This window comes from Lepus europaeus, unplaced genomic scaffold (genome assembly GCF_033115175.1).
Source record: "Lepus europaeus isolate LE1 unplaced genomic scaffold, mLepTim1.pri SCAFFOLD_3_1, whole genome shotgun sequence".
Classification (NCBI taxonomy): Eukaryota; Metazoa; Chordata; class Mammalia; order Lagomorpha; family Leporidae; genus Lepus; species Lepus europaeus.
The window spans coordinates 4,473,290-4,487,419 of NW_026909276.1; the positions used below are offsets into that span (position 1 = coordinate 4,473,290).

General features: G+C 39.7%; 1 protein-coding gene across 1 annotated transcript in view; it reads right to left on the reverse strand.

Moving 5' to 3' along the window:
* Positions 1–354: 354 nt before the first annotated feature.
* The window catches only part of LOC133755066 (zinc finger protein 271-like), a 53,132-nt gene continuing 39,356 nt past the window's right edge, over positions 355–14,130 (reverse strand). Inside the window, exons 2-4 of the mRNA XM_062185369.1 lie at positions 11,078–11,204; positions 10,741–10,833; positions 355–7,351 (exon numbers count right to left, since the gene is read on the reverse strand). Of these exons, the coding sequence (XP_062041353.1) occupies positions 4,554–7,351; positions 10,741–10,833; positions 11,078–11,201 (3,015 nt within the window). The 5' untranslated portion in view covers positions 11,202–11,204 and the 3' untranslated portion in view covers positions 355–4,553. The remainder of the gene's footprint in view (positions 7,352–10,740; positions 10,834–11,077; positions 11,205–14,130) is intronic.

Here is a 14,130-nt window from a genome sequence, read left to right on the forward strand (position 1 = left end):
AGATACACTTTTTCAGATTTGATGATTGTTTAGAGCACTTGTCTTTTCCATTGAGGAACAGTGATTCTTTTTATTTTTTTCCTTCATACTATTTGCTCACTTGTTGAACTCTTACTTAGTGTAGGGTTAACTATACAATCATTTTGTAAAAGTTAAGTGGGAATGTGAGAGGGAAGAGGAGAAAGGGTTGGAGTGTGTGTGGGAGGGAGGGTATCGAGGGAAGTGTCACTTACATTCATTAGTCTGTATATGTGAAATATATCAAACTTACATTACTTAAAATTTTAAAAGGAAGTAAATATTTAAAATTCAAAAAATTTATACCAATAACAAGAATTTTAAAGGTGTTTATATATATAATATATATGTGTGTGTGTTTATGACATTACAATGTAAATGCACATATATATAATTTGTAATATAAATGTACACAGAGCAACATTTTGAAATTTGTATAATGTATTTATCATCAGAAAAGAATACTCAGATTTCTGTAATGATCCAGTTTCTGAAAATTACAAGAATGAAGAGTAAGCCATCAAGTTGTAGCTCATAAAGTCTGTTTCTCTGTTTCTCCAAGTCTACCAGCCTCTAAAATTAAATAAACATACATAATTCTGGGATAAAAATAACATTAAGATCCCACTATTTTCCCACATAATTTTCAGGAAATATACTAGTATCTAGAAACACAGTGGCAAATTTATCTATGAATAAAATATATGTATGTTATATATGTTACATATATTCATATATATACTACGTTGAGGAGAAAGAATTATTACCCTTGGCTAAAATGGCCCTGAGACACTGTGTACCTGACAGTTTCCAGAAGGCAACTTACAGAATGTTGGGGGTGATGATGATCTTACAATAAAAATTAAATCACCATGGCCACAGATTCACAGGGTTAGGATTGGTCTAGACTAAAGTATTTGTGCAAAAGAGTGACTCCAGTGAATTTAAAAATTAACAAATTTTCATAATTAAAGGTTAATTTCAAGTTCCATGAATGTCTATAAAGCTAAGAATGAAATCTCCTGCTAATGAGTGATGGAACTGGCCCTAAATTGTTCTCATTTACTGTGAAAATAAAATTTGGACATCTGCCAGAATTTGATAGCCTCACAATGATAAAGTAAATCATGGTAGCCTGAAGTGCCCTGCACTAGAATTGGCACAAATTAGGTTATTATTTATTGAGGTGGTAATAATAAATTTGAATCAACATGAAAAATAGAGAAATGTATTCATTTCAATATATGTTTTATATTGATAGTTGGGTGTACAAATGGTAAATTTAGTAGAAGCAGGAATAAGGTTACAAGGAGATGTAACAGATATTAATAAAAGTAGCCCTCAATACACATTTAAATACAGAAAATCTGTGCTTTCTTAAATCAAAGAAAGTTTATGCCATTAAATTCAGTAATTTTAAAACCAAGATAAAATTGTCTTGATCTAATGAATGGAAATTTTAAAGAGAATGACAATTTTGATTCTCGAAATATAAAGAAGCTATAAAAAAGTGTCCTTGAAAGTGTAAAAGAATGTAATGTTCTAAAATTATTTGATAGGCCATAAAGATGGAGATTGCTAAGACAACTTGAACATTATTTAGTGCATTCATGACATGAAAATATAAGTGCCCAAAAGAATCATCATACATTGGCAGTGCTAAGATTGCTTTCCATGTGGATATTGACATACTCAGATGAAATTAATAAAATGAAAGACAAAATATAGAAACTTGATGCACATGGAAGTTAAAACTTTGTCTTGCCCTTAGTAACAATGTCATTTTAATGTGAGCCATAATTAAAAACAAATATGTGGATGAATATTTGGTGAAAAAACAGTCTGGAATAAACTGGAAAAATTACAGTATGATATAGACTTGTAGTTTGAAAAATTTCCACAATCAGAAAATAATTTAAAGTTCCAGGAGCATCTAGAAACATTAATATTGTATCCTATGCTGATGACCATGATGGTGCTGGCACTGCAATGTACTCAAATCCTATACACATGACAGTTGCTGGGACAACTTCCAGCATTTAGAGTGAGTAGATGACCACGCAATTATAAATCAAACCCTGGGGCCCATCATTTCCCTGTGTTAGGAATGTTACAAATCAGGTTACTCATTACACATGCAGGTGACAGTAGTAAATGACAAAATAAATATGCACTCCATGGAAGGCATTTAATTTTGATTATATGGTATATAAATTAGTAATTTGGCAGAAACAGAGTCATAATCATATAGAGATGGGCTAATAATTGGATGGTGGAGTAGGGAGGGAGCTTACTGCTCTAGCCCAGGAGAAAATAGTTTTTAAAAAGTGGAAATAGAGTAGTCTCAGGGAAGAGTTAGGTAAAAAATGACAGAGGGAATTCTACTGATATTAGAGGGACGCAGTGAACCCACATGGATGGCATGGTGCCCACGGATCATGACTCCAACAGCTGAGAGCCTATGCACCAGAACTGGAAAGTGAGGTGAGACAAGACCACAGTAGCCTGAGCCACCGGCAAAAATGTGGCAGGAAACTAGAGGAAATGAGGCTTAAGTATCCAAGGGAAAGTGTGCCAGCCAAACTAGAGGAGAGAGAAAAAAAAGGGACAGTACAGACATGTTTCTCTCTCTCCAATCACCTCACAAAGACATGAAAGCTAATAGAGCAGGAGCCATTTTGGACATACATAATATCTGTGCCAGCTTGTGTCTGCATCAGGCAAGCAGCCGAGTGGAGACTCCTAACTCCTAACTCTGGATGGATGCAATGGCTGGAGCTGCCACAATCCAAAGCCAGGAGTCAGGAGCTTCTTCTGCATCTCCCACATGGGTGCAGGGCCATCTTCTACTGCTTTCCCAGGCTATAGGAGAGAGCTGGATCAGAAGAGGAGCAACCGGGACTAGAACCAGTGCCCACATGGTATGCCAGCATTTCAGGCCAGGGCTTTAACTTACTGTGCCACAGCGCTGGTCCCAACCTTTCTTCCTTATGGGAGTACCTATTGTATGGGATGTAATTTCCAGCAAATGGCTCTGTCACATGGTTATGTTGATTTTGGAAAAAGTCCTTCACATTCATTATATTCTTAAGTTCTATCCCTTGTTTGAACTACATGTGTTATGAGGTATTCCTTCTGACAAAAGGCTTTCCCACATTTATTACAAGATTTCCACCATGTAATAAATTCTCAATGTTATATTGTGTGATATTGGCATAGTTTTCCAACACTTATTCCATTCATATGGTTTCTCCCCCATGTGAATTCTGATGTTTTATGGGGTGTTACTTATGGATAAAGGCTTTTCCATATGCATTATATACAAAGTGTTTTCCCACATATGAATTAGATGATGTGCAATGAGGGCTGAACTATGGGAAAAAGCTTTCCAAGTCATTATGTCCAAATGTTTCTTTTCATGTGAATTTTCTGACGCATTCTGAGATGTGACTTATTGCCAAGGGCTTTTCTACAGTCATTGCATTCATGAAGTTTCTCTCCGATGTGAATTCTCTGGTGTGATATGAGCTATGATTTACAACATATGATTTATAAAGGCTTTTCCACACTCATTAGATTTATACGGTTTCTGCCCTGTGTGAATTCTGTTTTGATATAACTTATAGAAAAAGGCTTTTACACAGTCATTACATTTATAAGGTTATTTCCCTGTGTGAATCTTCTGATGCATTTGGAGTTGGAAGTTAAAATCAAGTTTTTCCACAGTCATTACATTCATGAAGTTTCAACACTGTGTGCATTCTCTGGTGCATTATGAGGTTTGACTTTTGTCCAAAGGCTTTTCCAGTCATTATATTCAAAAGGTTTCTGCCCTGTGTGAATTCCCTGATGCATGATGAAGGTTGACTTATGGCTAAATGCTTTCCACAGTTATTACAATCATGAGTTTTCTACCCTATGTGAATTCTCTGCTGTGATATGAGTTTTGTCTTTTGTCCAAAGGCTTTTCCAAAGTCATTACATTCATGAGGTTTCCTCCCTGTGTGAATTCTCTGATGTTTCTAAAGGATTGACTTTTATCCAGAGGCTTTCCCTTGGTCATTACTTTCATGGGTTTTCTCCCCTGTGTGAATTCTCCAGTGTGATATGAGGTGTGACTTTCATACAAAGGCTTTTCCACAGTCATTACATTCATGATGTTTCTGCTCTGTGTGATTTCGCTGATGTACCATGAGGCCTAACTTATGGCCAAAGGCTTTTCCACAATCATTATTTATGAGGTTTCTCCCCTGTGAATTCTCTAGTGTAATATGAGGTATGACTTGTGTCCAAAGGCTTTTCCACAGTCATTTCATTTATGAGGTTTCTGCCCTGTGTGAATTCTCTGGTGTATGATGAGGTGTGACTTGTGTCCAAAGGCTTTGCCAGTTATTACATTCATGAGATTTCTGCCCCATGTGAATTCTCTGGTGTACGATGAGGTGTGACTTTCGTCCAAATGCTTTTCCACAGTCATTACATTTATGAGGTTTCTCCCCTGTGTGAATTCACTGATGTTTCATGAGGTCTGACTTTCATCCAAAGGCCTTTCCATCGCCATTACATTCATGAGGTTTCTCCCTTTTGTGAATTTGCTGATGTACGATGAGGCCTGACTTTTGTCCAAATGCTTTTCCACAGTCATTACATTTATGAGGTTTCTGTCCTGTGTGAATTTGCTGGTGTCTGATGAGGTTTGACTTGTGTCCAAAGGCTTTTCCACAGTCATTACATTCATGAGGTTTCTCCCCTGTGTGAATTCGCTGGTGTATGATGAGGTCTGACTTTTGTCCAAAGGCTTTTCCACAGTCATTACATTCATGAGGTTTCTCCCCTGTGTGAATTCGCTGGTGTATGATGAGGCCTGACTTTTGTCCAAAGGCTTTTCCACAGTCATTACATTCATGAGGTTTCTCCCCTGTGTGAATTCGCTGGTGTATGATGAGGCGTGACTTTTGTCCAAAGGCTTTTCCACAGTCATTACATTTATGAGGTTTCTCCCCTGTGTGAATTCGCTGGTGGATGATGAGGTCTGACTTTTGTCCAAAGGCTTTTCCACAGTCATTACATTCATGCGGTTTCTGCCCTGTGTGAATTCGCTGATGCTTCATGAGGTGTGACTTGCATCCAAAGGCTTTTCCACAGTCATTACATTCATGAAGTTTCTCCCCTGTGTGAATTTGCTGGTGTCTGATGAGGTTTGACTTGTGTCCAAAGGCTTTTCCACAGTCATTACATTCATGAGGTTTCTCCCCTGTGTGAATTCGCTGGTGTATGATGAGGTCTGACTTTTGTCCAAAGGCTTTTCCACAGTCATTACATTCATGAGGTTTCTCCCCTGTGTGAATTCGCTGGTGTATGATGAGGCCTGACTTTTGTCCAAATGCTTTTCCACAGTCATTACATTCATGAGGTTTCTCCCCTGTGTGAATTTGCTGGTGTCTGATGAGGTTTGACTTGTGTCCAAAGGATTTTCCACAGTCATTACATTCATGAGGTTTCTCCCCTGTGTGAATTCGCTGGTGTATGATGAGGTGTGACTTTTGTCCAAAGGCTTTTCCACAGTCATTACATTCATGAGGTTTCTCCCCTGTGTGAATTCGCTGGTGTATGATGAGGTCTGACTTTTGTCCAAAGGCTTTTCCACAGTCATTACATTCATGAGGTTTCTCCCCTGTGTGAATTCGCTGGTGTATGATGAGGCCTGACTTTTGTCCAAAGGCTTTTCCACAGTCATTACATTCATGAGGTTTCTCCCCTGTGTGAATTCGCTGGTGTATGATGAGGCGTGACTTTTGTCCAAAGGCTTTTCCACAGTCATTACATTTATGAGGTTTCTCCCCTGTGTGAATTTGCTGATGGTTTATGAGGTGTGACTTTTGTCCAAAGGCTTTTCCACAGTCATTACATTCATGAGGTTTCTGCCCTGTGTGAATTCGCTGATGTTTCATGAGGTGTGACTTGCATCCAAAGGCTTTTCCACAGTCATTACATTCATGAAGTTTCTCCCCTGTGTGAATTTGCTGGTGTCTGATGAGGTTTGACTTGTGTCCAAAGGCTTTTCCACAGTCATTACATTCATGAGGTTTCTCCCCTGTGTGAATTCGCTGGTGTATGATGAGGTCTGACTTTTGTCCAAAGGCTTTTCCACAGTCATTATATTCATGAGGTTTCTCCCCTGTGTGAATTCGCTGGTGTATGATGAGGCCTGACTTTTGTCCAAATGCTTTTCCACAGTCATTACATTCATGAGGTTTCTCCCCTGTGTGAATTTGCTGGTGTCTGATGAGGTCTGACTTGTGTCCAAAGGATTTTCCACAGTCATTACATTCATGAGGTTTCTCCCCTGTGTGAATTCGCTGGTGTATGATGAGGTCTGACTTTTGTCCAAAGGCTTTTCCACAGTCATTACATTCATGAGGTTTCTCCCCTGTGTGAATTCTCTGGTGTATGATGAGGGCTGACTTCCACAGAAAGCCTCTTCCACAATGAAGGCATTTATAAAGTTTCTCCCCTGTGTGAATTCGCTGATGGTTTATGAGGTATGACTTTTGTGTAAAGGCTTTTCCACAATCACTACATTCATGTGATTTCTCTCCTGTGTGAATTTGTTGACATTTCCTGAGGACTGACTTTTGTCCAAAGTCTTTTCCAGAGTCATTACATTCATAAGGTGAATTAATACTGAGTGATTTTCCACAAGGGTTACATGTGTAAAGTTTTTCCCTTGTATTTAGTCTGTGATTTATTGCAAGATGTGACTGGTGAATGACAGGTTCAACATACTTAATGTACTTATAAAATTTCTTTCTTGTGTGAGTTTGTTGATGCATATTGAGGCTAGAATTTTCATGGATAGCTTTTTCTATTTGAGTTGTTTTTCCAAAAGTTACAGTTGATTTATTACAGTTTTCTGCCATATGAACCCTCTCAGATTTACAGAACATCTTTCTTGTGAAGACTTTTGCTTGTCCAGTGGGTCCAAATGGCTGCTTCATGATGTGAATATTGTCATACTGACTAAGAGGCTCACAGAAGTGAAGAGATTTTCCAGGTATCTTAGTGTTATCAAATTTCTCTCCAGCCTGTAGTTGATCAGGCCCACTGTGGGGATACACAGTGTGACATTTATTGCATTCCTCAGGCTTCAATCCTGAATAGATTCCCTTTTTAATAATCATTGTTGGAATATGGCTTGAATTTAAACTAAGGGTTTTTCTTAATTCAACTCTCTTGTGAGCTGATGTCTTGTTATTTTTCATAAAATCCTGATTCAGAATTTTGTCCTGACTTTCCAGGTTGATCTTAATCAGGTCATCCATTTTCATGACCACTGAAATGAGAAAAAAGCAATCATGTCATTGAATCACATGTTACTGTTTCTCCTGGCATACTCATGTAAAGAGAATGAAGTTACTTGTTATCCAAGTGGCATAAGATTTTCACAGAATCAGTATGAGGTACTTATTTGTGACCATTATATGGTTTTTCTCCTTAATACATTAATATACCATGAGGTTTCCCAATGTTCAAACCTGATCCTTTTTACTATGGGAATTTGTCAAGGATGGTAGAATGACATTTGTGCTATGATGAGTGGGATGCCTGCTCTGGCTACTCTGCTTTCAGTACAGATCTCTGCCTATGTAAACTGGAAGGAAGCAGATAATGTTTCATGTGCCTGAGAACCTGTGAGACACCAGGGAAGACTAGAGGAATTCTAGAGCTCTGGCTTTAGACTAGTTAGACTTAAGTGTTGCAGACATCTGGGAAGTGAGCTAATAGAGGGCCTCTTTCTCTCTTTCTTCTCTCACTATCACTCTGCCTATCACAAAGATGAAATAATTATAAAATATTTTAAAGAATGGACAAATATTTAATAAAAATATTCACCCACTACCTAGCAACCATTTTTCCCCTGTCCTTTTTCTCCAGTTTATTTTTATAAAAATTGTGTGCTTTTTGATTCTCCAATATTTCAACCATAAACATGAAAAAGTTTTACTGATCATTTACTTGCAGGTGGAGAAGAGTGAAATGTGCCTGTACTTTAAGCAGGACAACATTTAAGGAGTATGATTTGGATCTAAGATTGTCTCATGTTTCAGTCTTCCTAGGTAAACATCATTTGTGGGATTTTTCAAATGAAAAACTACTTTGTCTCTACTCTATGCCAGCTTCCCCAAATTCCTAAGGACACCCAACACCTTCAGCCTCTCAGAAATACAACAGGTAGAGAAAAGTCCCAATATACCACTTTAGTTAAACACTCCCAATCAGTTTGAAGAATTTGTTTCTGCAAACTGGGATGTGCTCATCTTCTTTGAAAAGTGTTTTCTAGCTCATTCTGAAATCATCAGTGTTGGTTACCTCCTCTCTATTCTTTCTGTAAACATTCCTGTGTGATAATTTGAATTTCTAGATGCTTTTAATCAGTTGCCTCCTATTTTCACTGAAAGCTTCATTTCCTCTGCTTTTCTTATCTTTTTATTTGCTTATTTTTCAATAATACTGAAAAATAAGAGAGAAATCATACTTCAAACTCCACCCTTAACAAAATCTAAGCCACTCAACATAAACCCAGGAGGCTACTTGAGCTTGGGTCTCAAAAGCTCATTACTTTCTTGGTGAGTCTAGGATCACTTATTTTCATGTTTTATATAAGTTCATGCTTAGTTTATGATTTCTTTTCTTTCAAAGATTTACTTTATTTACTTGAAAGCTAGAATTATAGAAAGAGATAGACAGAGAGAAGCCTTCCATATGCTGATTCACTCCCCATATGGGCACAACAAACCAATGCTGGGCCAAGATGAAGTTAGGAACCAGGAGTGTCTTTCCTGTCTCCCACATGGGTACAGGGGGCCAAGGACTTGGGCCAACCTCTTCTCTTTTCTCAGGTACATTAGCAGAGAGCTGGATTAGAAGAGGACCAGCTGGGACTTGAAATGGCACCCATATGCAATGCTAGTGCTGCAGGCTGGAGCTTTAACACACTGCACCACAGTGTCATTCCTAGCTTCATAATTTATGATGTCACAACACAGAGGCTTACTCATGACCATCTTTTTTTTTTTTTAAAGATTTATTTATTTAATTGAAAGTCAGAGTTACAAGAGAGAGGAGAGGCAAAGAGAGAGTAAGCTCTTCCATCCAATGGTTCACTCCTCAATTGGCCACAGAGGCCAGAACTGTGCTGATCTGAAGCCAGGAGCCAGGAACTTCTTCTGGGTCTCCCTCAGGTGCAGGGGTGCAAGGACTTAGACCATCTTCTACTGCTTTCCCAGGCCATAGCCGAGAGCTGGTTTGGAAGTGGAGCAACTGTGTCTCAAACTGGTGCCCATATGGGATGTTGGTGCTTCAGCCTAGGGTTTTAATTCACTGCACCACAGCACCGGCCACATGACCATCTTTTAGCATTTACTTATTTGCTTACTTGAGAGTCAGAGAGACTGAAACAGAGGTTTGCCAACTATAGGCTCACTCCTCAAATGTTTCCAACAGACTATAATTTTCTTATTTATTTGAGAGGCACAGAGGGAAAAAAAAAGAGTCTAAAAAAGAGAGTTCACACTTATTGATTCAGTCCTGAGCAAGTTCTATGCCTGGGCAAAATCATGAGAGGGAACTCAATCTGAGCAACGAGTTAGAAATAAGTTTCTGGGGGCTGGCATTGTGGTAAAGCAGGTAAAGCCACCACCTGCAGTGTCAACATCACTTATGGGCACCAGTTTAAGTACTAGCTGCTCCACTTCTGATCCAGCACCCTGCTATGGCCTGGGAAAGCAGTAGAAAATGGCCCAAGTCCTTGGACCCCTGTACCCATGTGGGAGACCTGGAAGAAGCTCCTGGCTCCTGGCTTCAGATCAGTACAGCTCCACCCATGACAGCCAATTGGGAAGTGAACCAGTGGCTGGAAGACCTCTCTCTCTCTGTCTCTCCTTCTTCTCTCTCTCTGACTTTGAAATGAATAAATAAATCTTTAAAAAAAAAAAAAAAGAACAGAAACAGGGCAGCACCGTGGCTCAATAGGCTAACCCTCTGCCTGTGACACTGGCACACCTGGTTCTAGTCCCAGTTGGGGCACCGGATTCTGTCCCGGTTGCCCCTCTTCCAGGCCAGCTCTCTGCTGTGGTCCGGGAGTACAGTGGAGGATAGCCCAAGTCCTTGGGCCCTACACCCGCATGGGAGACCAGGAGAAGGCTCCTGGCTTCAGATCAGCATGGTATGCCAGCCACAGTGTGCTGTGGCCATTGGAGGTGAACCAATGGTAAAGGAAGACCTTTCTTTCTGTCTCTCTCTCTCACTCTCCACTCTGCCTGTCAAAAAAAGAAAAAAAGACCAGAAACATTAAGATTAAAAAAATAAGTTTCTGTATGTTGCCTAACTAACAAGCACTGAAGGAACTAATAAGTGCATGAAGGAAAAGGTATAAAAGTATAGATAAGGACAAGTTAGAATTTGGGGAATGTATCAAACCTAAATAAAAGCCTTAGTAACATCAGGAAATGACTGGATTTTTTTTTTTTTTTTTTTAATCAAAGAACATCTTCACTAAGAACAAAATTTAGAAAAGATACTGGTATCTCTAAATGCCTGTGTCTGATCCACAAAACCAGCTGTCAGCAGGAGTAAGGCTTGAGAAAATTTCATGAAAAGACTACTAGTCAACATATACACACTTTCTGCTTTGGCCTCCCTGTCTCTTATGTGCAGACTGACCTGAAAGGCTCTGATTCAAGCATTTGTCCACCATCCATGGCTCTTCTCCTTGCTCCAACTTGAAGATTAAGTCAGGTTTGGTAATGCAGTGCCCTATTAATGGAAACAAAGTAAGACTTTGTAAAATCACTATCTTGGGTTATTTGAAGGACTACAGCTTGGTTAAGGAGCTATGCAACAAATGTTCCAATTTGAATCTTTTGTTAGATGGTAGATATTCAGATTATTCATGGACTCAAATTCTAATCCTGTCCAATATTAAACATTATAAAGTGTTCCCTTGCTTGTCAAATAGCAAGAAAATGTTATCACTGGGAATGTGATGGGTGTCACTCACCCAAGGAGAAGAGGCTGCTGTAGGTCTCCAGCATCACATCTCTGTACAGGATTTTCTGAGCATTGTTCATGTTCTGCCATTCGTCCCAGGTAAAGTACACAGCCAGGTCTTCAAATGCTATCATCACCTGTAACATTACACTTCCAGTCAACATGTTAACTCTGTCACAAAACAAACACTGACAGTTGTGTATGAATATGAAGGAAAAAGGAAGGATATGGTTTTACATTAGACTTGTTGAGTGTTTAGAAAGCCACACAGAGCATTCAACAGAGTCAAACTCATTATCTACTGGCTGTGAGAAATGCCCAAGCTGGAGGGAAACAGTAGGTTCAAATCACAAAGGCCACATCTGTCAAGGGGAATTGCACAGCAGGCTAAAAGAGGGGCAATACTGACTACACCGCAAGGTGGAGGCGCTGGCCTATTTTTTAAGATTATTTATTTGAAAGGCAGACTTACAGAGATTGGGAGAGACAGGGAGACAAAAGGATACATCTTCTATCTACTGTTCATTTCCCAAATGCCCACAATGGCTGGGACTGGGCCAGGTCAAAGCCAGGAGCCTGGGACTCCGTGGGTCTCCCATATTGATGGAAGGGTCCAAATACTCAAGTCATTTTCACTGCTCTTTCAATCAGATTAGCAGGGAACTAGATTGGAAGTGGAGCAGCAAGGACTCAAATCCTTTGTTTGCATGGGATGTCAGCATTGATAGTGGAGGCTTAGCCTGCTGGATTACAATTCTGGTGACTATTGCAGGTTCTTAAACAAATCTCTAAGCATTTTTCTCAGTGAGTCACAAACGCAGATTGTACTGCAGACATTCCCAGGTTCTCTTTTTGGGCAAATAATTCCATTGCTTTCACTTTAATTATGTATAATGTTATTTCAAATGTTTATCATTTGAATGTTTTGGGCAGTTATTTCAATTGTTTATCAGTAGAATAATCATAGACAAGGGCAAAAGCTAATTTGTATTCTTTGTCTTACCTGTATTTTCTCTCTTACTTAAAAATATTTATTAGCTTGATAGAGCAAAATGTTGATGTACTGAGAGATAGAGAGCTTTGACACATTAATTCACTTCCTAGATAACCACACCAAACAGAGGTGGGGCAGGACTGAAGCCAGGATTGAGGAATGGAATCTAGGCCTCCTTCATTAGTGACATCACCATTGCTTCCCCAGGCCTGCATTATCTGGGAGCTAAAAACTAGAGCCGGCGTTGGAAATCAAACATAGACACTCTGAGGTGGCATCATAAACACTAAGCTAAATGTCTGCCCTGTCTTTTAATATATTTTTTTCTCTGACATATTGGAAATGATATGCATGGTGTTTTCCTGGAAATTATTTTCTGTTCATTCCCATTGCAGTTTCACTGATGATTTCTTGCCTTTTATTCTCAATGCTTCTACATACTTCTCCTTAACATTGCCCATTCAAGAGTCAGTATTGCAGACTGGCACTGTGGCTAAACAGGCTAATCCTCCACCTAGTGGTGCCAGCACACCGGGTTCTAGTCTCGGTCGGGGCACTGGATTCTGTCCCAGTTGCCCCTCTTCCAGGCCAGCTCTCTGCTGTGGCCCGGGAGTGCAGTGGAGGATGGCCCAAGTCCTTGGGCCCTGCACCCACAAGGGAGACCAGGAGAAGCATCTGGCTCCTGGCTTTGGATCAGCATGTTGCACCGGCCACAGCGCGCTGGCCGCGGCGGCCATTGAAGGGTGAACCAACAGCAAAGGAAGACCTTTCTCTCTGTCTCTCTCTCTCTCTCACTATCCACTCTGCCTGCCAAATAAATAAATAAATAAATAAGCCTCCAGTAGATTCTTCACACATTCCTTATTCTATTCCAGAATCCAATTCAGCTTCTCAAATGTATTAAGGACTCCATTACTCTAACAATTCAAAAACAAACTTAACTGATTTGTGTTTTAGCACTAGGTAACTCTTCCACTTGCGGAATGCTAAGTGTTTACTTCATAGGTAGCACTAAAACACTGCTCAGTACATCATCTACATTTAGACTGTTTCAGACAACACGACCCCAAAAATGTAGCATATTGTGCTTAGTTTCAACTCAATTCATGTAACAAATATATATTTTGCTATAGCAACAGAAAGACAAGAGACCAAACTGCATTATGATAGATGACAGTAATGATGCATAATTGTGCCAAATTCATCATTCATTTCTGTATATACCATGAGAACAAATTTTATGTTTATTTTTCTATTTTAAAATTTTTAAAGATTTATTTATTTATTTGAAAGTCAGAGTTACACAGAGAGAGGAGAGGCAGAGAGAGAGAGGTCTTCCATCTGCTGGTTCAGTCCCCAATTGGCTGCAATGGCTGGAACTGCACCAATCTGAAGCCAGGAACCAGGAGCTTCTTCTGTGCCTCCCACATGGGTTCAGGGGCCCAAGGACCTGGGCCATCTTCCACTGCTTTCCCAGGCCATAGTAGAGAGCTGGAGAAGAAGTGGAACAGCAGGGTCTCAAACCGGTGCCCATATGGGATGCCAATGCTTTAGACCAGGGCATTAACCCACTGAGCCACAGAGCCAGCCCCATATTTTCCATTTTAATTAACTAGTATACTGGGACCAGCACTGTGGCATAGCAGGTAAAGCCACTGCCTTCAGTGCTGACATCCCATATTGGTGCCAGTTCAAGTCCCAGTGGCTTTCCTTCCAATCCAGCTCTCTACTATGGCCTGGGAAATCAGTAGAAGATGGCCTAAGTCCTTGGGCCCCTGAACCCATATGGGAGGCCCAGAAGAAGCTCTTCACTTCTAGCTCTGGATCAGTGCAACTCTGGCCATTGTGGCAAATTGGGGAGTGAACCAGCAGATGAAAGACTCTCTCTCTCTCTCCCTCTGCCTCTCTGTAACTCTGGCTTTCAAATAAATTAAAAAAAAAAATCTAAAAAGAAAATAAATAAATAAACTAGCATTAAACACCTAAAATAAGTACTGACAAACTGGGGGATAATTAAAAAAAAAAAAAAAACACTTACAGGTGATATATTCATTTTCTTTCCTCTTAGA